Source organism: Chiroxiphia lanceolata, chromosome 11 (assembly GCF_009829145.1).
Source record: "Chiroxiphia lanceolata isolate bChiLan1 chromosome 11, bChiLan1.pri, whole genome shotgun sequence".
NCBI classification, from domain to species: Eukaryota; Metazoa; Chordata; class Aves; order Passeriformes; family Pipridae; genus Chiroxiphia; species Chiroxiphia lanceolata.
In genome coordinates, this window is record NC_045647.1 from 11,961,558 (window position 1) to 11,986,872 (window position 25,315).

General features: G+C 38.6%; 1 protein-coding gene across 2 annotated transcripts in view; it reads left to right on the forward strand.

The window, feature by feature from the left end:
• Positions 1 to 25,315, forward strand: part of EEFSEC (eukaryotic elongation factor, selenocysteine-tRNA specific) — a 120,031-nt gene that overhangs the window by 56,374 nt on the left and 38,342 nt on the right. Inside the window, exons 5-7 of one of the 2 annotated variants that reach the window (XM_032698829.1) lie at positions 7,396 to 8,037; positions 12,249 to 12,443; positions 22,173 to 22,284. In XM_032698829.1, coding sequence (XP_032554720.1) covers positions 7,396 to 8,037; positions 12,249 to 12,416 — 810 coding nt within the window. In that variant the 3' untranslated portion in view covers positions 12,417 to 12,443; positions 22,173 to 22,284. Of the gene's footprint in view, positions 1 to 7,395; positions 8,038 to 12,248; positions 12,444 to 22,172; positions 22,330 to 25,315 lie in introns of those variants that run through there. The other variant, XM_032698828.1, reaches the window with a different exon arrangement.

Consider the following 25,315-nt stretch of genomic DNA (forward strand, 5'->3'; position numbering starts at 1 on the left):
GAGGTAGCCTTTGTTTTGATTGTAATTAGTACAAGGAATTCACTAGGAGTAGTACTGTATCATTTGACTTGTACTGATGTGTCTGCTTGTGTTTGCTTGTTTCCTGCATTGCACTGGAGTACTGTTGTGTTTATATTCCAGGCATTTCCTAGAAAATGTACAAATCATCACAATTAATGTTAACGTTTGCCACAGCTAATGAAGCCTACCAGATCTCTCAGTAATTATTCATCACCTTTGTTTCATTTTGTATAAATCATGGCTTCTATTAACAAGCTTACTTTAGAGAAAGGACAGGAGAACTTTGTTCACGAGAAAGAAATGAGCAAAAGAACTTTGTTCTTATTTTTCCCCTAGACCTGTCAAAATAGAAGCAAAAAGAGTTGAAAATATTATTTTTCATTACAGGTTTTATTTTCAAATGCAGCTTTATGTTCACTCTATGTTTGTTTTCCTTAGTGAGCCTTTAACTCCAAGGTTGTGACCCAATAATGACCTCCTCTTTCCACTCTCAATTGCTTTTGACCTACTCCATTAAGTAAAAAGAAATAACCTAACAGAAGGGTAACCAGATCACTGCTACCACACCAAGGAAACAGGCAGGCTTTGGGATGCTCTTCTTTAATCTCTCTATCCACAGAGCCTTCATTTTAATTTGCAAAATTGAACCCAGATCGAGAGCAGTAAAGCCTGAATACGGTAAATATTCATGCCTCAGTGATCTAGAGTGGCTCCATTACATTTCAGAGATTGGGAGAATTACCTTTTGGATTATGTATATTCATGGGCTGATTTTTATTTGAGATATAATATTACTCACATTGGGCTACATGTCGCATATTCTACCAAAACCAGCCTTCTCACAAAGCTCCAAATGTTCCTTACACGTAAAAGTTTTACTTCTTTACCCTATAGTTTCCTCTCTTTTATGCTTTTCAAAGACTGATAGTAAACAAATTTCTTTTAAAGAAGAAGGAAAAAATGCCAGTAGAAGTTCTTCTATAAAACCTTCAACCTTGTGTTTACTGTGATATATTCTCTTGCATGTGACTTTGAAGTCTTCAGATAAAAGTATTATTATTGTTCTAAACCTAAATCTATTTGGAAAAAATAACTCAGTTTGTTCTGTTGGAAGAAGAAAATTCCAGACAGCCTTTCTTTAACCTATCATTTTGCGTTGGTTTTGACTTCTTTTTGGATTTTTTTCTTTGAAAAATGTTTTATTGAAATATTTTTGATAAGTTGCAGAAATTTTAATTGGTACGTAAATGTTAAGCTGCTTCTGTGTCATAGTTTTACTATGGGTCTGACATTCTCTGCCTAGATACTTGCTACCTAAACTCATTGGCATTATACTGTGCTTTTAAAACACATACTTTATCATCTGTAGTGATAAGCAGTACCACTTAATTTGGGATACTTGACATCTTATTCCTTTTTCTGGTTAAAAAAAATAATTGAGATAGTTTAGTCATTTTGAGATGAAAGAATGTATGGTAGGTGTCTGCCTTCTGCATCCTTCCACACATCCTGGAGGTGGGCATCTATTCCCTACATATTCCCCAGATATTTGATGTGTATGGCTGCCAGGCACTTTTGGCCAGAGGACTAAAACAGAGTGTGGTTCTTCCCTGTGTGAATAGATTCACCCAAATCTAGAAGAGACAGGGCAGAGAGAAAATAGAAGTGCAGTGGGGCTTGGTGCTCTTGGTGAATCCCAGGTAGAGGTAAAGGGTGGGAGCCAAGGAGCATATTAGGAACATGTGCTACTGGGAGATGCTACAAGGGCAAATCATACTCGAGCAACCTGATTGGCTTCTGGGGCAGAATGTAGAGACAAGAAGAGTCATGATTTTAGTGAGGCTTTGGCAGCATCTCTCACAGCATTCTTCTGTAGCAGCTGGAAAGGTGTGGGGTGGATTTAGGGGGTTTGGTACAAGTTAAAAATTACCTGAAGTAGTCGAGGCTATTGGAAGCTTTGCTGTGAATGAAGAAAATTGCTATGAAATGATAATAACTCTGCAAACTCAGCTTTTTGGTCTCAACAACTAGACAGTGGGTTTTTCTTGAGAATTTGGTTAGCGACAAATGCTGCAGTTCAGTTTATCTGCAGTGAGGTGTAATGCCAATGTTATATCACAGGGGTGACAGGATTACTGGAATTTACCAAATAACTAGTCCAGTAAGATAGCATACATGTAATACAGTGTGAATTTGATGAGTTACAACAAATAATGAATTCGGGGAAGTTCAGTCGTGAGAAGAAAATAAATAGAGGATAGTTTTCTTATTCAGTGAGATTTGTCCGGCCAGTACATGGGATGGATTAGGTTCTGTTGAAAAAACTCGGGATAATATACTTAAAGGGTACAGGAGACTGCGTAGGCACAGAAGGTCACTTAACTTTACCTGCAAAATCTTCATCTTAACACTTGCTAATTTTTGGTTTGTGATTGTGTGCATGAATATAGTATACATGTAATTTAAATTAAAATTATGGTATTAAAGCAGAGGAAGATCATTGACCTGCTTCTTTTATTTATGGAGTGCATATTTTAGATGCTGAGAAAGGAAATAAACTAAATGGATTTTATTATCCCCTTTTATATTGCTTTGTATTCCAGTGTTGCAATGCAGGCTATGGTGTTATTTTATCAGTAGGAGGAGTATATTAAATAAATCTGATAGCATGTGTGTAGTGTTGCATAAATGGTCATATGGTGAATGCCCTTATAAACCTCACTTTAAAAAAATTAAGTTAAAAGAATTGTTGTGTGTGAAATAGTTTTTCCTCCAGATGCTATGTTCCTTTGCCACATGGAGGTGAGGCCATAGATAAATAATAAATTCTAGAAATATTCAAGATCTTTCAGAAAAATGTTACTAAACCACATGATCTGCTGGAAACTGCAAACCTTGAATTATTTCTGACTCTTGGAGGTTTCTGTTCTTTGTATTTGATCCTAGCTGCTGTTGTGATGTTGACTCAGAAGAGAAAGCTGTCCACAGCCTAAGCAGTGGGCAAAGTTTGCATTGTGTGATTTCCTGTTCAATGATGTGTTATTGACAGCTCCTGGTTTATTACCAGTTTATGCTGTTTCAAGATTCTGGCTAAAGTTTTGGAACTAATGAGTTATGACATGATCCACAAAGGCATCTAAGAGAATTTAGAAATTATTTCATACCTTATTTCTTAAAATAAAGTGATTTTTGTTACTTGGATGGAGGAGAAGCCTTTACTTTTGGTTTCTGATTGCTCGTTGTTGCTGTCTTATTCCTTCACAGCCTACATGTCCTTTCACTGCTTTCGAGCAGGAGTGGTTTGCCATCTTCGCTGAACACATGGCTGCTTCCTCATCTGCAGGGTTCACCTTTGTCATCCCTCATAAGGCAAAGAATTCAGCATTCTTCATGTTTAGAAGGGAATTTATGAAAAGATCTGCTTATGTGTAGGGAGCAGTCTTATGTGTGAATTAGTTTTGCTTAGTTTCAGTTTATGTGCTTAGGCATGGGCTGGCTGAAAGCTAAAAATTGTGGTAGCCTTTTTGCCAGTGTAGCTTGATATCTTCTGACCACCAAAAGATGATACTGGAAACAGGAAGATGAGATACCTTATTCTTTATTTGGATTTGTAGCAGAGCAAAAGGGAGGAAGGCAGTCCTTGCTTTCAAAAGCATTTTAGTCATGCAGTTGGGCCTCAGTTTGCTGCTCCACTTCTTCTAGATGATACTAAGATGGTGTTTCTTGTATTTGGCACTTTGCTGCAAAGTATGGCCAGTTTATACTTCTCAAGAGTGTTGTTTTGCTTTTTTTTCTTGTTTGGGTGCTGATTCAGATAGGCTTGCACTTGATGTATTTTTAAACCTCTGGGCTGAAATGGTACTTTCTCCAGTTATCAGCTCCTCTTCCTTCTTAGATGTAAGTTTAAAGATGCAGCTCATCTGGGCTCTGAGGTGTGATCTTTATTTTTAATCTGGTTGGAGTCCTCTGCATTTGAAGTGAAGTCTGTTTTTATAATACATATGTAATAGTCCTTTTATAAATATTGCATTTTTAATCAGTATTTTCTCTGATATATCATTGAGACTAATTACTTCAACTTGCAGTTTCTCATCACTATTACAGGCAAATATGGTTGCTGTATCTTTGATATCAGAAAGATGCACTCCCAGTGTTGGGAGGCAGTGGGATGGCTAGGTTTTTATCTAAAGAAGCTCTGAGCAATGGCATGTGGCTGATAACTTAATGGTAGTTGGATAAATAAAGGAAAAGAAACTCTGACATATCAGGGCCAAAAGTCATTAGTAGACTTCTTCTGTATCCTGTTTTCTATTAATCTGCAGTAAACGGCTTTGAAAATCTTGCTGGACTTTTCCTTTGGTCTTCAAATAACGGGTTCTTTTATATTAAATACATTTGTTTATCTCAAGGGCTGAACTGTTTGGGTGCTTTTGATTTCTGTTTTGCATTTTTTAATCTGCATTTGAACACAAACTTCTTTCTCACTCTCTTTATGGACCTTTACATAATGCTTTAGGAACATTAATGTGATTATACAAATAAAATTTTAAGAGAAGCAAATATCTTTGCAAATGATGTAAGATTTCAAAACGTGGCTCTGGATTTATATGATGAGATATAATCAATTCCCCTGTGCCACAACTAGAAAGCAAAATGTGAGTGAATTTCTTAGCAAAGTTTTATAATGGTATCCAAGTTCTCCATGTTTACTTACATGGTTCACATGCAGTAAAGTCCATCACTTTCAAATTTCACTGAATATTGTTCCCTTTATGTGTCTAAAGGCCTGATTTCCCTGCTCTGTTGAATAGATTGCTAAAATGGACCTTACACTATTTTCACGGACAGTGTAAGATAGAACTCGTTTTACAGACAGCAGTTTGAGGACTAAAATGGGGACTTAAAATAAGTGCAAAGAAATGCCAAAGCTATTTGTCATAGCTGGTCTTGGTTACAAATTCCTGTTGATCAGGACAGAGTGCTCTGAAGTATTTTACATCATTCTGTTGGTAGATGGGTGCACTGGGTGGTCCAGCTCCCTACTTGAAAAATCCTTTGCTGTAAAGCTGAAGAAAGTGTGTGAAACCTTAGAACTGTGTTATAATTTGTAGGGATCCCTTACGTAGAGAAACTAGATATGCAAAAGAGAAATGAATTTAATACCGAGGGTCAGTTGCATCCTTTTCAGTGCTCCTGGGTTTGTATTTTAAGGCCAGACAAAACAAAGATGAATTTTAGTTATGTACTTGAGTCTCTTGAAGAAACCCCCTACATTTGGAGTATTTTAAACCATGGGCAAATATCTCTGTCAGTTGGGGTCAGAGTGAAATGGAATGCAATACTGTACTGATGTTCATGGTCTGCTCAGCAAACAGGAAATCAGTGATTTAAAGCTACTCTGGCTCTTGTTATTTGATCCAGTGGGTGCAGACTAACTCCCTGATTCACTTCTCTACTGGTTCCATGTCTGACCTTTTGAAGGAGATGCAATTCCAACTCAGTTTGGGTGATCTAATCTACCCTCTAATCACTTATGCACACTCTGGCATTGTTCTGGTCAGATTCTAATTCCTACAAATGTTATGCTCTTGGAACAGAGGTTATGGTCAGTTAAGATACTGCTGTATTGCTCCTTTTACAGTTCTGGTGCTGAGAGCATGAGGGGGGAAAAAGGAATGGGCTCAAATGTGCCCTTCCCATTTACTTCCATCCTCTGATACGTCTACAGGAACTTTACATACAGTAATAGATACTACTTAAAACAAATATAGATGGACTGATTAAATCATCTACAAGGTACTGGATAGATCAGCATGAAGTGATGATTTTCAGTAGGTTGTGTAATGCAGTGTGTCTTCCTCCTTGTGTCTGAGGACAAGCAAACCTGTCTGGAAGCCGTACCCAGCTCCAAATAAATCAGGTAATTCTGAAAGCCCTGGGCACTCCTTCCTTTCTGCTCTGGTTCTGCCCAGTAGTTTGTTCCTTCTGGAATTTTTTAAGTGTTTACATACCGTTTGTGGGTGTTTTGGGATTCAAGATTGAGAGGATCTCAATTCTTAAAGCTCAGGATATGCAGGACTTGCCTCCTGTGAGAGAGTTGGGGGTAGCACAGGTAATCTGCTATTTAAAATAGACAACTGGACAGATCTCTTGTGCATCTTCCAGTTCCAGTTTTGGTTTGTGGAGTGACAATGCTGGAAGATTCTTTGGTTCTTGTCAGTTTATTCTACAACCTGTCCATGGTTGTAGAAGTGCAAAGATTTACTGCCAGTATTATCATATGTGAAGTCACAAAAGTCTTTCAAAATGATTTGGGCTGGTACTTCTCATATGGCAGTTTCATTCTCGTAGTGCTTGTTTATATCTTTGAAACACATTTAAAACAACCTTATTTTTTTAATTTTTATTTTTTAAGTCCTTAAACATTGTATATATCACCAGTGTTGCAACTATAACATGGATTGAAACTGGAGAGGGACGGGTAGTGAATGAAAGAAGGGAGGGTTTGGGAAGAGTTTGATTCCAGCCGCTGTACTTCCAGCCTCCAAAAGTACAATCTTGGAAGTGAATAGAGAGCTGGAGGTAAACACTAAATTGTTTCTCTCCAATTTATCTGGATAGGTAGCACTGTCTAGGAGGCTTAGCTAAAGGGATAATGAATGTATATTTGAGTACAAAAATACTTGAAACTGAAACTCTGCTGAGTATTTACAATGGCCTTTTAAGTCTGTTTTGACATTAGTTAAGATCTTGACAAACTCTTTTGGTCCAGGCTTTTTAGTGAGGGGGTTTTTCTCTTACATGATCACACTTCTTGATCTCCTTTCTCATAATATTTTGTGGATTCTTCAAGAATTCGCAGGCACTGATGTGGCATTTATTTTGCAAAACGTTGTAATAATAACATTATAATCTGTAAAAGGGTGTTTCTTTTGGTTTTGGTTAGCAGCCAGAGATTCAGGGAACCCAAAAAATATTCATAGTGGTGAAGCTCCTTGGCATTGTTATTTGTACAAATATGCTTTTCCAAAAGCAATACAGGTTTTTTTATTGCTTTCCAGAAGATGTGTAGCTGCTAGATTTTTTCCTTTTTTTTTTTAAATCAGCTTTCTGTTTGTTAGCTGTGACCACTTTTTGCTGACTTATTTTGAGAGCTCTTTATATTCCAGTTACTGAAGGTTGTATTTCAGCCTTAGACTTTTCATCTGGTCCTCTATTTGGATCTCAGTTTCTGCAATTTGTTCCCTTCTGGGTGGCTGATACATCACAATGTAAGCATATATCATGTGATATAAGCATATAATGATATGAGTGTTCATGATGCACTCATGTACAATTAATTACTTATTCTTTTTCCTCCTCTTTCATCAACAGGTGACAAAGAAAGTCAAGTCCATGCAGATGTTCCATACTCCTGTGACTTATGCTATGCAGGGTGACAGAGTAGGTATCTGTGTAACCCAGTTTGATCCCAAACTGCTGGAAAGAGGCCTGATTTGCACCCCAGATTCACTTCACACCATCCATGCTGCAATAATTTCCTTGAAGAAAATCCAGTATTTTCGAGGAACTCTTCAGACTAAGGCCAAGTTCCACATCACAGTTGGTCATGAAACAGTTATGGGAAGAGTGATGTTTTTCAGTCCAGCCCCTGCTGACTTCAATGAAGAAATTCAAGAAAATGTTTTTGATTTTGAAAAAGATTATCTTTATCAAGAGCAATATTTGTCCAAGGACTCAGTTTCGTCAGAGGAGAACAAAGAAAATGACCAGGCAGGAGAAGTCCAACTCCCAAAACAACAGTGGGCTTTGCTAGAGTTTGAAAAACCAGTCACTTGTCCTAAACTGTGCCTTGTGATCGGCTCCAAGCTGGATACAGATATTCATGCAAATACCTGCAGGCTGGCATTCCATGGGGTGCTGCTCCAAGGCATGGAAGACAAGAATTACACAGAGACTTTCCTTCCAAAGCTGAAAGTGTACAAACTGAAGCACAAAGAAGGACAAGTGGAAAGGGTAAGCTGTCTCTTTAACGTTTTGTTTGGGAACTGGAAATATTTGTTTTGTGTAAGTACATATATTGGTGGGCTGCAGAATTTTCACTGCTATGTTCCAGAGTCTAACATTTTCTTATATTTGTATACCTAGTGTATTACGTGTGGTCTACTTGCAAACGGTCAGAAATCCTTGTTTAAAGTGACTTGTTTATTCAGTGCCATGCAATGTTGAGTAACTTGATGTCTAATCAGTGTGTTCTTCCCAGAGATTTGCTTTGTGTACCTCCCTAAGTGACAAAACTTCCAGCTTGCTGTTGACATATTTTACACAGTCTGCAGTACACTGGAAATGTAAAGACAGTGTAAACGAGAAGGATTAAATTATGAGTTAGATTAAATAACACAAAGGACACTAATTCTTTTTTGCATTTTCACATTGTAATAAATAAGAACACTTATTTTAGTAGGCAAAAAGAAATCTCCTACAGGATGCCTCAGGGAGCTATGGCATGCTGAAGTTGGAATCAAATTTGTAACATGAAGAACTTGAGCCATGCTTAGCACGTTGTTTCTGTGTCACACACGTGTTAATCTGCTGTAGTGTATGTACTTGATCCACCTCAGTGTGGCAGAAGATAGGTGTTTTTTGGAGGAGTTAGCACCTACAGTAAAAGTTAATTGGGATTTGCTTTTACCGTCCCATCAGTATGGAGACACTGTCTGACAACCACTGTCTGTGGTGGTTGGTACTGCATTGCTGGCATAAGTTCAGTCTCAGTGGTGCTTACCTTCCAGTCAACAGTGGAGAATCATTTGTTTATACATCACATCATGGAATTTTTCACGATGAATGGTTTAGGTGGAGAGGTACAATGTATAAATAACTTAATTGCTTACCCCTTGATGAACAGAGTTGATGCAAACTTCAGCAAATATTTACTTGATGTATTAGTGTGATGGGTGTTCTATTAACTTTCATGTAAAGAACTATTAATTTTTATTTGCCTAATTCAAAACTTGGTTGTTTGTAAAAACCATTTAGTTTCCTTCTTCTCAAAAATCTATAAAGCTGAGTTGAGGACTGTGTAATCTCTCCTTCCTTTGGTATAGGAGACTAAACACTTGGCATACCATGCCATGTTTGCAGTGTACAGTGCAGACTTCTTGACTATTGTTTATTTGCTTTACTGATTTAATACTACGAAGATCCCTGCTGGGGCATGATTGAGCTAGTGAGGTTCTTCAAAATGTCTCACGTACATTAATTGATCAAATGGGCAATTCATATTTCTCCCTTTTTTTCTGAGGTTTCTGTGGCATTTTTGGCTTAAAAAAAAAAAAGGAAAATACAAGTTTCTCCTTTGAATTTCCACTGACTTTGAAGGCCTTTTTTTTTTTTTTTTTTTCCAAAGGAACTGCAGACCTGTGGTATTTTATTGATTTTTTTTTTTTTTTTTTGGATGCCAGTTTTGACACTAAGAGGGAGGGTAGTTAGGAGGATATCTGTAGTTTTCTGAAAAATTTATCTCCTTTATTATGGGTTATATGGGACACCAAAATCAACAGTCACTCTTCACAATTTTGGTAGCAGGTGAATTGTCTCCTTTGTTTGATATGGCTGGCTACTTTTCTCTTTGTCTGAACTAAAAGTAGGAGTTGAAAGTATTCTGTCCTCTGAGTTGCAGAGAAGCTCTAGACCAAATGTGTGTGTCTGGATGCTTGTTCTTCTGGCACTCCAGAGCTTTCTGAACTTGTGAAACATTTGCCTTTATCTTGGCTAAGATTTCACTCCCTTGTGCGTGGCCTGTGCTGCCAGGATCCGGCAAGACCCGGCTTATCAACTCCTTTTGTTTCTCTGTGGCTGCAGGAATATGAATTTGAGTTTGTGTGACCCATGGAGACAGGTGCTTTTCATTAATTATAGATTAACTGATCTCAGATTATTTCTATATTTTTGCTCCCAATAAATGGCACTAGTCTATGGGACTTGAAAACTTGCAGAGTACCAACTGTGTGAGTTGTCTGATGGGGTTAACAGTTTCAGAGTTTGCTGTTAACCTTGTTGTGCATTTTTAGTTGTTTTTATTTAGTGTTATTTTCAAACTGCCAGTTTATGTATTCTGCTATTGATTTTACTGTGTAAATAATGGAATAATGTTAATCAATTACACATTGGGGGTTTTTTCTGGTCCAGAAAATAACCAGTTAATATGGGTTATTGAATATTTGACCAGCAGAGTAATTTATTAGGCTGATACATCAGTGAACTGTTTTGATATCTTCCCATACTCTTTAAAAATGTAGAGCTGGGAGGTTTATTATTTTATTCCGTCTTCATCTGTCACACAGTGTGCCCTAAATATGGGCCTTGGTCTCTGTGTGTGTGGAAAATAATTGGCCCTGTAGAGGAACAGTTTCCATTGTCTGTTTGCAGGTTCGGTTTGTACCCGGACTCTGCCTCCCAGGGTAGTGTGGATACTTGGAGCTGGCATTTTCCCTGGTGCATGCTGGAAGGATGGTGGAGGAAATTTAAGAAATGCTCATGATGTAGAGTCAAAGGGGCATGCAGGGACTTGGAGAGTTGGTGGGAAGAGGATTGTACCAGGTATAAAGGACCTGCTGGAGGGGAAGTACTTACAGTCGAGGTAGCTACGGTTAAATCTGTGCTTTTGCAGAACAGAGAGCAGCAGGAACAATTGGGTGGTACAGGGACTTATTTTAGCACACAAAGTCACTAGCTAATAGAAAATCTGAATCAGCTGGTCCCACCCTGCTGCTGATGGATGGCTGGAGATTAGGATCGCTGAATTTAGGGTGTCTGTTCTTGGCACTGATACAGGAAAATTTCTTTCTCTGTTGAGCAAGGAAGCTCCCCCCTCCTCACCTTCCCTGGGGAGGCATAAAATAATAATAATTAAAAAAATACATGTTACCTTCACAAGAAATGAACTTTTCCTTCAGAGAATACTGCTGGGGAAAATTAGCTTCATAGCTTCCTGAAAGGCTGGCTGGGAGAGAGGGAGGCAGGGGCACAGAACATTCGCCTTCCCAGGTTTGGGACAGGGTAGAAACATACTCCCATAATGGAGTTGTAGTGGAATTCAATAGTGCCTGTTTGTAAAATGTTGCTGCTAATCTGATGTGGGCTCTCCCAAGCCCCCCTGCTTGTTGCTAGAATTAAAATTAATTCCCTGCAGTTTAACTACCAGTTTACCCAGGAGAAATCAGGCATTTATGATTTGGCTTTTTGTTCCTATTCTGATTATTTTCAGAGCACTGATGGAATGGTAAGAACTGTAAATTCATTAAGTTTCCACATCACAATATTTTTCTCGTGTGCCCCTGGTGCACAGCACCCTCCTGGATTTTAAGGTTAAATTTTTTAATAAAAGAAGAACACTTATTCTCAAAGAGCTTTTGGCTTTTTATGAGCAAATGTGACGTTTTTCCTGTTTCACATAGAAATCAAATTCATGGAAAATATGGTATTCACTGCACTATATCTTAAAGTAAAAAAATCATACTTGCACTAGCCAACAGTCTTCAATTGTATATTTTACTGAAATTTCACACCTAAGCTTCCTGGTGTTTCTCATCTGCTGAAGTGATGGTAAATTTTATATGAAAAATCAAGTACCCCTGCACTGCATTTTGTACTGCTTGCTCTTTTCTTTTGGTATCTTGCCTCCGTAATGCTAAGATTGAGTGGAGGACTGGGAGGGAAAGAGTCAAACCTGACTAGTGGTGTTGTTCACTAAAATCTTTGAACTTACCTGTCTGCAGCACATCCTTGAGTCTTTTTTTTTTTTTTTCATCCTTACTTGTTTATCTTCTGGGTTTTGGGGTTGGTTTTTTTTTTTTTTTTTTGGGAGGGGTGAGGGAAGGAGGAATATGTATTACTGTGGTACATTAGAAGTTAGTGTTTTCTGAGGTGCTGCAGAATACATCAAACTGAGGTCTCAGTTATAAAAAGGTTGCATGATTCAACTGGAGTCATGATTTTTATCTGATTATATTATTTTATATTCTTGAACTGTTGTGGAAATGTGTGAATGTTCCTGTTTTGCTTTAGACTTTTTTTTTATGTTAGAGTAAGTTCATGGGTTAGTGTTAAGAAAAATCAAAATACATTGTTCCCTCAGAACTAAGAGGGCACTGACAGAGGTTTGTATTTGCTTAACTTGATGATTTTAAAGCAGTGTGAAATACTAGTCCAGTTTTCTCTTGCAGAGAGGACTTGAGAGAGGGGAGAGAAGTTCAGTGGAAGGAAGTTTCTGTCAAGAGCATCTTTCTGGTGTGGTTATGTGGAGGCAGAGACTGTCACCCCCTGGACACTTTATTTTTGCAAACCCTTGGCTGCCTGACAAATTTACTTTCAATAGGAAAAAGCTAGGCTGAAAGCAAGTGGCTTGTCCTGATAAAAAGGTAAAAGGCGGCTGAGAGTGCTATTGTGAACACCAGTGTGGCCTTAAGGAGTGTGATGTGGGAATCTTGGTGGGGAAAAAAGGGCAGATGAGATGCTGTGAAAGAGGTTTGTCCCTCTGATTTGGCATACAGAGCTGGCTGTGGATGTGGGCTTGCTGAATTGTGACAAGTCAGCAACTTCTGAAGTTGGAGACAAGCGAATTGTGAAGATAAACAGCAACTGTTGTCCTTCGTCTTGTGCTTCTGGAGACAACCTGCTCACCATTCAGCTCTTCACAGTTCTGTGGGCAAAGAGACTTGCATTAACCCTGGTACCATCTCTGAAATACTTACCTCTCTGAATTTAACCTCTCTGCAGCATTGCAGACTAATTCCAGCCTGACTCATGAAGCAGTTACTCAGTTCCTGGGATAAATCCTTTATATTTGTCACGTTATTTGCTCTTTGGCTTCCACGGACATGCCGGTTTAGTGCAGAGAGTTTCAACTGAAAGGTGAACTGTAGAAGTGCATGGTGCTTTCCTGCATGACTCAGATATTCTGACTGTTTTGAAAGTGTTTGCACAAGCGGGATTTATCTTAGGATGGTTGCCACAGGGTCCTATTGTCAAGGGTAATCGTAAATCAGTAGTTCTTTGGCAGAAACAAAAGGAGAAGGAAAAGTCTCTGCCTTGCTTGCATAGCGTGAGCTGCACCTTCTGCATTTTCAAGCTTGTCTAGTGAAAAATATACATGTGTTGCCTGTGATGGTTTCCCATTTTAAGCATAGCAGAATGTTTTCCTATCAGAATAGGCTTGTTCTTCCTAAAGATGCTTTCTCTGTATTTCTCTGACATAAAGAAGAATTAATTTTCTCTATTTTAAAGTTTTCAGTGTATCTCTCATTATTTGCCCTGCTCTTAGGCTTTACTTGAAGGTAATGATGTTGCACTTGTTTCTTCAGCAGTTTCCTTTCATGTGTCACAGCTGTGGGATGTCCTGGTTTTGTTCATAGCCACTCTGTTCACAAGTTTTGTGCATTGCTGAGTAGTAAGTTTTCTTGTTGAACTCATTCTCGTGGGGACTGAGGCCATCACGTAGCCAGCAGGCTTAGTTTCTAGGGGATGGAAGAATTGCTTATTGCTTAATAACAGCATGTTACTAATTGTTTGAATATTGGTGTGATCTAAGTGTCCCCAAGGAGAAATGTATTGTTGCAGGAGTGAGATGTGAAAGCAGGGTAAGTTATCAAGATCTTTATCAGGACATCTCTTCTGAAGCTTGAATGGAAGACAGAAAGCTTATCTTTCAGCATCTTTTGAAAGTGTTAGGGTTTTTCTCTTCTTAGTGGGATAGCAAGAGCTTTGTTAGAGCAAGTGCATTACCTGAGTGGTCAAATGGAAGGTCTTTGTCACCTTCACAGATCTTTCTGGCCTTTCAGAAGAAGGATGAGATATTGTGGAGTGCTAGTAAGCAGCTGCAGGAAGTTTGAGAAAATACTGTTAAGGTTGTTGATGACCAGCAATGACTTACACTGTCTCTTGGGGAGCTAGACATTTTCAAAAGCAGCAGTTGCGAAAAATAATTATGAGCCGTATTTTAATTCCTTATGTTTTTTTATGAATGAAAACACCAGGATTTAGTTACTGAGCACGTGTCAAGTTTGTAGTAGCTCAGCCACACACTTAACCAGATTGCTGAAGAAGGATACAAAGGAGGAAAAATGAACTTGCTCGTGAGTGAATAGGAACATACGATGTGGTTCATAAAGGAATGGGACCAGACTTCTGGGGAAGCTGCCATTGCTTGGGGAGGCAGTAAGTTAATATGAAAGTGCCAAAGTATTCCTGTCTAGAAAGATTCCGAGTAGTGGATTGTTTATAAGCAACACTGGTACTTTTTTCACTGAATCCTTTCCAGATATGAGTAACACCAGAATTTGTTTCACAAAGTTGTGCCTATACACTGTGTTTAAAATATTTCCCACAGAAATACTGTTCCTTGAGTTTTCTGTGACATGGTTGCAGTGCTGCTAGGAATAAAAGGAATTTAAATATTACCTGCTTGGATAGTTAGATTCTTCCATCTGACTTATTTCTAAGAAAGAAGGCTTCATTGGCTTACTAGGACTACTGTTGCATCTGCTGTTTCCTTACAGTGACAGTGCAGTTCCAGCAGGATAACAAGTAAAACTCTGCATCAACCAGGTAATGATGCATCAGCTTTCTGGGTGACTGCCACGGTGTGCAGACTGATCTGGGCACAAAGTGAGGAACAAGGCCAAACTGAATCTGAGTGAGTGCAGCCTGCAGGCACAGGCAGTGACCTGGGCTGTCTGCAGAACCTTCTGTGACTCTTGCTGGGAGAAGTGGTGGATGTCACTCCATCATCTACTGTAAACATACAGACGCCACAATTAATATTTTTCCTGCTTTGAAGTCTGAACCTGAGTTTGTTTGGTTCTGCTTGGCTGCTGATGGTATGCTAAATACAGTAATAATACAGAGATGAAGGCAATCAGGTGAATAAAAGTGCACAGCACATTCACTAGTTAAAATGCACTGTAAAATAGGAATATAAAAGATGCATTTATTTATTGGCTCTTGTTTAGTTTTTGAGTAAAAGAGTTTGAGAAGCTTAATGGGGAAAGGGGGAAGGGAGAACTGTCTGCTCATTAAACAGAAATACTATTTCTGTTGAACAGTGCTGAGAAAAGAATGGTGATGTTTGCTGACTGATACAGCATATGGATTAGCACAGTACAATAAATTTGTCATAAGTGTACCAGCTAAATCAGAGAACCTGCTTGCTTGCCCATATGAAAAAATTAGTGTTTTGTTCGCTAACCAGCAAAAGAATGGCTCGTTCCAATGACTGGATAGTAGAATTTTGCAAGGTTTGAGTAACACCTATGGTTATTATTTATATTATTAAATTTAAAATGCAGACATGCTTTTGGGTCTTGCAAGCGTGTGGACAGCTGGTCTTGATTTTTCTGAGGTTGTGTAAGAGTCACCTGTGGGGGAATCAGTTTGTCAGCAAGGCAAGCAATACACCATTTTATTTATTGGATACAAAAATAAATTAAGAATGTTACTTCGGTTGCAAAATCAAGAACTTGAAAGTTAGGAAATACCAGATTTACAGTTGCCTATGCAACATTAATTCTGTTCCCCTGTGCCTCTGCCCTGTGCACTTAATAAGGCAGGGTTCCTCTGAAATTTTTTTGCATGTGGTCACGTAAAGAGTATATCGTGGGGCATATCAAAGAGGGACAGGAATAAGGTTGTATGGACATCTGGCATTTCTTAACTTCTTAAGTGCCCAATTCTGCAACTTAAATAACTTAGGTTTTATAAAAATGTAATTTCCTAGGCATTTTTAAAGTAAAAAGATAAAGTAAAACTAAACCTCCGTACTGCTGAACTGTAGCCATCCCTCTACTGTACACCCTCAGTGGGTTTGAGTCACAAATATTCAACACTGTAGCACAGGCTTGTATTGCTTCCTTCCACAAACTTTGTTGCCAAATGGCAGAAGGAACTGTTACCCAAAAGAGATGGTGGGTCTGGGCAGCAGATCCGCACCCTGGAGTTAGAGATCATTAGGGGAGGGGACGGACTTGAGATGTTCCTATGTCCATGTGATGTTTTCAGAAGGAAATGTGGGTCTGTGTCCAGAGTCAGTCAGCTCTCTCCTCTCCCTCAGCATCAGTTTCTTCAGGCAGCTTCAGACCTGTCCTGTCCTTGTTGCCTGCTTAATTTCCAGTGAGGGTTTTGTAAGCCTCTGCTCTTTGTTCCCCCCTGCCCTCCCCAAGCTATTTGTGGGCAGTTTCCTTTAGAAACAAATTAATTTACTGTTGCTATACTTGACCTCCTGCCGTGTGCCAGGTCTATGCACTGTTCCAAATTAAATTTGCCAGGTCCCACTGATGTTTCCTTTTGGATGTTTTAGGATCTCGGAACCTGAGATCACCACAGTTAAAATACTTTAAAATAGTTAAGAAAGTGCCTGTGTGTTCTTAAGTCCTAGAGATCCACCAGAGTCCTCCTGGCTGTTCAGAGCTCTCTTCAGCTTGGCAGTCCTCTCTGTGTCCTGTTTCTGAGGCCAGGTCAAGACCTCTGCATCTACAGATCATCTTGTCTACAGAACAGCCTGTGTCTTGTTTTGTTTTATTTTTCTTGAATAGTAATCATCACAGTGTTTTTAATCTGTATAGCAAGCCAGGGCTGTCTGGTCTGGAGATGGATAGTGTAGTAACAGTCCTTTAGCCTACTCTCTTCCATATCTGTTGATGTTGCTTTTCCTACATAAAGAGAAGGCAGCATAGATTAATAAAAAATAAAATCATGACATCAACCAATCTCTTCTCACTTGGTAAAATTATTATGGTCATTCAGACAGTGTCAGGAATTTAGTGCTTATGGTTTTTTTTTTTAATTCAAACCTTCTAAATTTTAAATAGAGGTGAAGGAAACTTGCACTATGAAGGTGTATAATGAAGTTAGTGCCATCTGGGTACCCTATGCATGCCTGAAGAATGCTGATTGGTGGGTACAGAGCTTTTAAAACCTAAAGCGGTTGGGTTGTGCACTTCTCACTCATTGTCCTGAATCAGTGTTCATGACTCCTTTTCTGCTTTGTACTGGGTTTACAAGGCTATAGTGATAGCAGGATACTCAGCAAAGAGAAGGGCATTTTATGACTGCTTGTTAGATACTCTCAAGTGCAATTATCCCCTTATTCAGAAAGGCAGAGAAAGCAAAATGTATATTGGATACAAGGAAGGTAGGCTGGGGAAAGGTGGGACAAACATCTGAAAACCAAGTTAAGGCTATGAAGAGATGTTTGTGATGACTTCTTGCTCTAGTAGAACAGCAATAATGAGACATGAAGACATTTCATTTCCATTCCTTGCTCATGGATGGATGTTCAGAGGCAGAAGTTTGTTGTTTGCTTAGAGGACAGTGAGAAAGAAGGTCTTTGGAGCGCAACAAACAGGCAAAAGCTTCTAGTGCTGGAGGGAAGTGTAGAAAGAAGGGTCTTTATACTGCTGTAAGGAAGCCCTTGAGGAAAAGCTGTTGCTGACCAAGTCATTCTTTCTTTGTACGAAGTTGTTCACCTGATTCTCAGTAACCGTCTACAAACTACAAGTCTTTGTATAGTCAAAAAAGCTGGAAGCTTGATCGTTGGTGAAATCCTCTCAGTTTCTTTCTCCTTCACCCTTTTTATGGCCTCATGTGCCGTCATCTTCTCAACGCATGAAACTGTTTTAAAAAAGAACAAGAATTTGCAGTCTCCAAAATATTCTCATTTCTGACACAGAAATGGAAAGTGTTTGAAACTGTTTTCTAGAAATAAATGAGCTGTCACTGATCATGATGAAGATATCTCAAGTGTACTTTTTCTAAGGTACAAAAAAGTAATAAAAATACTTTGTATTTTCAGTGTTAGTCATAGATTCTTTTTGTTCTTTTTCCTCTCTTGTTGTTTTTCTGTTTTGGTTTCAATGGACCATTTATCAGTTTGCTGAGAATAATCCTTAGGCTTGTTTCCATCTTTGTTTAAAAAGTTATTTCTTTTTAAACCCATATAATTTTTTATTAAATCAGAAAAGGTTATTCCTTCTCTGTGTATCTTTTTTACTATTTAATATTCAGTGCTTCTGCTTTCTCTGTCTCAGACCTTTCCTTATTTCCGTCTCATTCTGGCACCACTTTGTTTCCTCCTGTGTGTTTCTATTTTGATATGCTTTTTTACTTTTTCCCCTACAGATATTTTTAAGAGATGGGAGTTATTTGCTCTCGAAATGTGTGATGGATTGTTTGAGAGGGTGTTCAGATGACACTCATTTTTAAGTTATCTTAAACAGGAGGGTGGTTTAACAGTCTGGACATTATAACTTGCTGTCCTGCTCAAAGGGTAATCACAAAATTATTTTTCCTTGGAATTATACTATGGTTTGCACTGAATGCCAACACATGTAACATGAACTGTGGTTTTGCAAAAAGTGTATGGTCGGGTAAGCAGTGCTGAGATGGGGAGTGAGAGTTGGTTATTTTTTTTACTGTGAACTTCTTGGTGTTAGCACAAGGGTTATGTGCCAGAGATGCACATACTTCACCTATGGTTATAAAACCCTGTTTACTTTTTTTGTGCAAACACAAAAGCCAAGTGGGAAGGGATATTTCATAAACTCAGTGCTATTGTGTCCTCTGGTCTAAGCCATAAAACAAGAGTAACAGAGACGTTCCCTTTGAACTTGAAATCCCTTTCTAAGCTGCTGATCTAACCTAAGTGAGAGGGGGAGACTATACCAGCCAGAAAATTTCTCTTCTGGGTATTTTTCCCTTCCCGCCCCTTTTCTTTTTTTAAAGTCCTTAAGTGAGTTTGATGCTGCACCTCTGCCCATAAATTTAAAAAAATATTATCGTAATGTAGGTCAGTGAACTGAAACGCCACTGTACACCATGGGGGATTAAAGTCAGAGAGGCAGCCCTCTCCCACTCCTACTAGGTCATATGACAATATAAACAAGAAATGCAAGGAACCTTCAGCTTTTTCTTGCCCTAATCCTTTGTTTATGCAGCACTTAAACTGACTTTTGGGGTCGTCTCTGTCTGGCATTAAAGCCCTAAAGCTTTTTGAAGTTTCCCTGAAGTTAATAAAATTAGTCTGCCCTCGTTGCTAGGCCCCTTGCTGCTGCTTCAGAGCAGACTGCGTATCCCTTACTGTCTTCGCGGTGTTTGGCTTTGTAAGTTCATAATATTTTATACCAAAAAAAAAAAAAGAGAGAGAAAATCAGAAAGCTCTCCCAAAAGGCTGTTCAGCTAATAGGCCAAATGATTGACATTGTAGATGTTCTGAGAACTCAAAGGGGATTAACTTAAAATCCCACGATCGGAGGTAAATTGCTGGTAAAGTAATTGGAAGTGTGGCATTTGAGTTGGAGAGCACAACATGCATTTCTCTGCCTTTTTACAAAGCAAGGCTAGAGCAAAAAATTAATTTTTTTAAATTTTTCTAACATAATCTTAAAGCTGAGAAAATGAGCTTTCCTTCGTAGTAATTCTCTCCAACACTCATTTATTTCAATGCAAAGACTGATCAAGTTATCTTAGTTCCCGTTACAGCAGGCGTTCTCATGTTAGTCTTTGTCAGGGATAAATTGATGATAGGATAACTGGAGGGGATGGACAGCATAGGATGGGGTGTAGAGTATTCAGTGCATGAGACTGAGACTTTGGGTCATAAAGGTTTTATTCCAAACAGCCACTCAGGCAAGTCACTGATCACTTATTATCTCAGCACCACTAAAGCAGTTTTGTTTGTAATGGCCTATAGAGATGTCCAAGGAATCGTGGTGGTACCAGCAGAACATATTGGCCACTTAAAGGAGGGTTTTAAAGGAGGGTTTTTTGTTTTAATGAGTTGACCATTAAAGTGAAAAGAGCAGTGCAGCTGGAGCCCTTGGTCTGTTTCCTAAACTGAATGTACAAGAGCAAGATCCTAAAAAGCACATTTCTCTATAAAAGATAAAGGGTTTTTTTAAATCAAAGGTTTTAAGAGAGTGTGGCATAACTAAATGGTAATAGATTCTGTTGCTGTTCTAATCAGCAATTACAGGTTATCATTACTGTTGTACTCAAAGGTCCGTGATGCCTGTGACACTTGTTCACAGAAATCATTTGAGTTGCTGGGGAGCCTCCTCCTTGCTGGGGAGGCTCTAAACTGAACTATGCTAGTCCAATATGATTGCTCACCCTGTAATTCCATTTTTAATTAAGTTAAAGATAACTTTGAAGTGCTCTTGGAAAAATAAAAGATCTTTATGTGGCCTTTAAAGTTGGCTTCCTGTGCCATTTTGAGAGATAACTACGAAAATCATAGTTATATGGAAGATCCTCAGTGGAGTGTAAGAAACCATCTGTGTTTCAAACACAGGGGAAAGAAGCACATGGCTGGCGGTGGAGAATAGGGATGGAGTTTTGAAATTCTTGTTTTAGGAATAAAAGGTTTATAGGAAAAAGTAATATTTTTATTTCTCCAGCTAATGCAACTGGAAAAAAGGAAGAAGGTTTAGAGAATGTAAGTGCTTCTTCAGATTGGAATTAACAGCTTCTTTTTATGCTAGTCTTCTGTTTCAGACCAAAAGAAAGGCGAGTGTGCCTGAAAGCTTATCTTCCACCTCTACTGCCACCTATTATCCGGGGCTTTAGTAAAAGACATTATTCAGTTTTAAATTTAAGCCGGAGGTTGCCAAGCGGTGATACTGCCATTAATGGTTCACCAGCTATTTTGAAGCAATAGGAGAGGACAGACATGATAAAAAAAATACAAATGTGACCTTTTGGGAAAAGATGAGGAGTGGATGTTTGAGCAGAGAATGTTGTTGAGACGTCTGAGTGCTGTTGCCTACAGGTTTTACTGTGCCCAGCTGGGAATGGAGCTGCCTGTCCTCTTGTCATCTCCACATGAAAGAAGGAAGAGGGACTCTGGATATTTCTCATCCTGGATGTGATCTGGGATAGGGAGAGGTCCTGCCAGTGCTCTGCAATACTGTGCAGCCCTTTCAAGGCTGTTTATAGCTGAGCTAGTAAGCTCTGTTTAAAATAAAACAAAAATTAAATTTCTAATGCTAGGTTTACTACCCTACTGAACTTGGCATTAAAATAGAGGTGTGTATATATGTAACAAAATAATAGCAATCATAGGGATTTGAGTCTGTATATGCATTACATTTTATGGAGGACGCTTCAGGGAAGGATAGCTGCTTAATAAACCAGCAATACTGTGAGTCACTGTTTAAACTGAATAAAGGGGAACGTTCAAAACTGGTTATAATTCTTCACTGTTCTAAGTCACTTTGGTCTTTGAACCCCTTAGGTGTAGCTAAAAATGGCTCCTAAGATATGAAGAAGAGCTGCAACTTTTGCCACAGAAAATAATCTTAGAAAGATTTAAGTAATATCCCCATATTTCTTCCGATAAATAAATGTTCTTTCCGTGTCTACAAGGTAGAGTAACTCCAGGCTTTAGGTATACAAGGATATTCACACCTACAGGATTAGGCTCACTTGACTGCACCTTATACTTTGTAATGCCTAAGGGAGGGTTGTTTATCTTGCCTTACCCACCAACATTGCTGCCTCTTGTTCCTGATAGCTTAATTAAGAATTCAACTTGGAATGGTTCTTCCCACTGGGTTACAAACCTTGAAATTAAAATTGGATACAATGGTCATAAGGCTTTTAGTTTAACAAATCAATATGTATGCAAAGGTGAATATTTAAAAGGCTCTATTTAGAAACTGTCATTTCTTTGGAAGTGTAGCTGTTGGAGTGCAGATCTGGAGCTGAGAGAAAGAATGTTCATGCAGGTGATAATGTTCTTAGCTGTAGGATAAGTAATGGAATAAACTTTTTGTGAGCATAGGTACTTAAGTGACTTTCATGGAAAGGTTTCAAAGCAGAAGAAAGATTTTAATTAACTGATCTTTACAGCATATTTTGTTCTTCCTGTGTTTTGAGAAGAGAGGTAAAAGCAGGAATATGTTACTTTGTGCAGGCATCTATGGTTTTAGACACAAATTGCCTTAAACTCAACAGTTTAGATGACTTGTCTAGGGTTTTGTTCATTTGGGGGTAAATGGTTTTTAAAGGGTGGTAGAAGTCACCAAACTCAGAGTGTATCACAAATAATTTCTTGTCACTTTAGATTGTAGACTCATGAATCCCTATTTCTTTCGCAGGTGATGGACGACTACAGTGTGATTGGTCGTTCGTTGTTTAAAAAGGAAACAAACATCCAAATTTTTGTGGGTCTGAAAGTGAAGCTATCTACAGGAGAAGATGGAATAATAGATGGTGGGTTTGGACAAAGTGGTAAATTTAAAATCCGAATTCCAGGTAGGTGCTTATCAGTTAACAAATACAAATCTATGTCGAGTGTAGATGATCTTTCCATATTGCAAGTCCAAGTGGTACCAGTAGTCTCCTGAAGTTCTGAAATCTGCTCATACCCAGTTGGACCACTGATCCAGTGGTACCTCTTCTAATTGAATGATGGTGGCTGTGACTTATATTGTGAGGCTGAATGGCCTGAAGCCACATCTCCTGAGTCAACAAACTCGGGTCTCAAAATGACTTCTCGTTAAGTGGCAGTAACGTAGAAATCATGCTGTGCCCAGAAAGGTTTGTGGTAATCTCTCCTCTCTTAATGTATGTATGATTTGCACCAGAGCCCTCTGAACAAATAAAGGAAAGCAAACGTGCAATCATTTTTACTTGTAGCTACTTATTAAATATAGTATATTGGATGTGAGTTCCTTAAATTGGCTCTGTTCTGCATGTTATTACCTAACTTGCCTCGAGCAAAAACTACTTGATAAATGGCTTTTTGGACATCTTGAGAGGTTTTTTTATTGCTTGTGTCTCCTGGTTTTATGATATGACTGTATTTTTCATCCTTGGTGAATTACAGGAAGGATTTATTCCTCCTTAGGTTAGAGCATGGGAACTGATGGGTGCTAGAGTTTATAAGTGTCATTACTGGGGTTTTTTCCTCCTTCTTTTGAGGCAGGAGAGTAGTTCTGAGCCTTTTCAAAAGGCAATAATAGGTGCTGCATTTTACTCAGATTATGGGATAAGATTTTAACGATACTGGGAGTGCTTTTTGTACTTCTGTAGTGTCTTCAGCCTATTTGTCACTAGTTAATTCCCTGCCCTCTTTAGAGAGATGAGTGAGATTACTTCTATTATACAAGTGGAGGAAAAAAGTTCTAATATTCTATGACAGCAAACAATCACATAGCAATTGATCTACAGAGAAAGGTAAAGTTTCCTGATTCCCTGCAGAAGAGGGACTGTTTTTCTATTTAACTTGGGGCATGATGCAACTGCACTAATTTTGACCCTCTGCAAATTTGCTTTCTTCTTCCTATCACAAGATAAGAATTTCTGACTAGACAAAAAAAGTCTATATTCTATCCTAACTGTAATTCCAGTTTTGTCACCAAATGCTAGACTTTGCAAATAGGTCTGAGACCCTAATTAGTCAGCACAGTGCATATTTAAAGAATAATATTTAAAGTAACCCTAACCAGATACATGTATGGTTTTAGTTTTCTAGCATAAAAATGCTTGTAAGGGTTCACTGAGATAGGTACCTTTAGGTAGGTGGTAAAATGATTTGTAAACTACCTTAATGCTGAAAATCAAGATAATATCTTGCTTAAAAATGTAATGTTCTTCATAGTTTTTCTCTTCTGGTTGCAAAAGTTTGATGAAAGAGAAGAACAGGAGGATGGCATTTACATGGCCGTTTCCACATTTTGGATGGAGGAAATGGTTCTTCCTGGGACAGGGAGAAGCCTCATAAGTGGTCTCTGCTACTGTTGAGGATGTAAGCAGGAACTGTAATTGTGAACCAGCAGTTACATTAAGAAAATTGTATGTAGACTTAGAGAATGGCATTTAGCTCTGTAGATTGAGTTTGTGGGAAGAAATGATACCTTTCACAGAGGTGTTCATTATCTAATCTTGGTTACACTCTTCAGATGCTTAACAGGAGACCTTGAAACAGAGGGCCCTTTATAGTTTGTTCTTTCAGTGAGAAGAATATGTACCATTTAATACCTCTCTAAAGTAGGCAGAATAATACAACTTAGTTTGCTTTGCTTTAGTCTGGGTCAAACTTGGGTACTCCTGTTGTCTGGAAAGAAAAGGCAGTAAGTTAACTTAAGCTGAGAGTATCAAGCAATTGGGAAGAAACACAGAATTTGGAAGAGCCTAAAACCCCGTGTCTTTAAGAGTTGCAGAGATCTGTGTGTAGGGGGAAGGGCTATTGCTGTGATGCTGTTTAAGTCAACTGCAGTTCACATTCCTTTGTTAGATCAGTGTTGCTTTTTTAATGTGTCTGCATCCTGTTTGTGGGGTTTTGGTGTTTTTACTTTATTTTTTAAATTTAACTGCTCAGGCTTTTCTCTCCCTTCCCCCCCATTCTTCATCCTTGCTTTCCTTTGTACATTCTCTTCCAGATTTTTTTTGTGAAGATTTCTTTTTAATTTTTCTGAAGTTATTTCTCCATGATTCTTTCACAAATGTATCTGGGAGTGGGAGGGAAGGAAATGCCCAAGTTGAAAACTGCTTTGTACTGCCTCAGACTGGCAGTAAGTCAATCCTCTCATTTAAAACCAGTCTTAACCTCTGGAATTGAGTTGCTGGTTTGGGTAGTTAACCTGATGATAGCTGATGCCTGGTTTTAGAAACAAACCTCTGCATAGCAATAAAAATCAAGTAGATATATCAGAACTTTGTGTCCTGACTACTGAAGGTAATTACAGACCATGGCAGGTTGTAGGGTGTTTCATGATCCCACTGGTGTCAGCAGCCTCCAGAACCGTGTCCATTCATGTGAGCAAGTGTTGGGCTCCCCAAGTGTTGTTCCAGACTCACTTGGAAATGACTTGTGTTTGCCTGTAGATCACAGCCTGGGAACGTTGTCTTACGTCGTCTATGGGCTGAAACTTGGCAGACCACGACTGGGAATGGCAGAACGTGGATCTGTTTCTTATTCTGGCACTGCCTGTGTGCAACAATAAGTCAGATATTTCTCTCTGCTCTTCTGCTCTGTGAAATGGGGATAATTACTATCCATTCTGGAAAAAAACAAAATAATGTAATCTCTGATTTAGATTTACTCCAGGCTTGGAGCATTAGTATTTCTTGAAAAGGCTTAATTATCTTTCTTTGGAGTACAAAAAAACACATCTATAGTACAGCATGCAATTGGAAGTTCTTTAGTTGCTGAAAGATGTCAGTAGTTTGGAAGAAATTCAGGGAAGAGCAGCGAGAATGCTGGAGAGACTGAAGGGATTGATTTATGAGGGAAAGA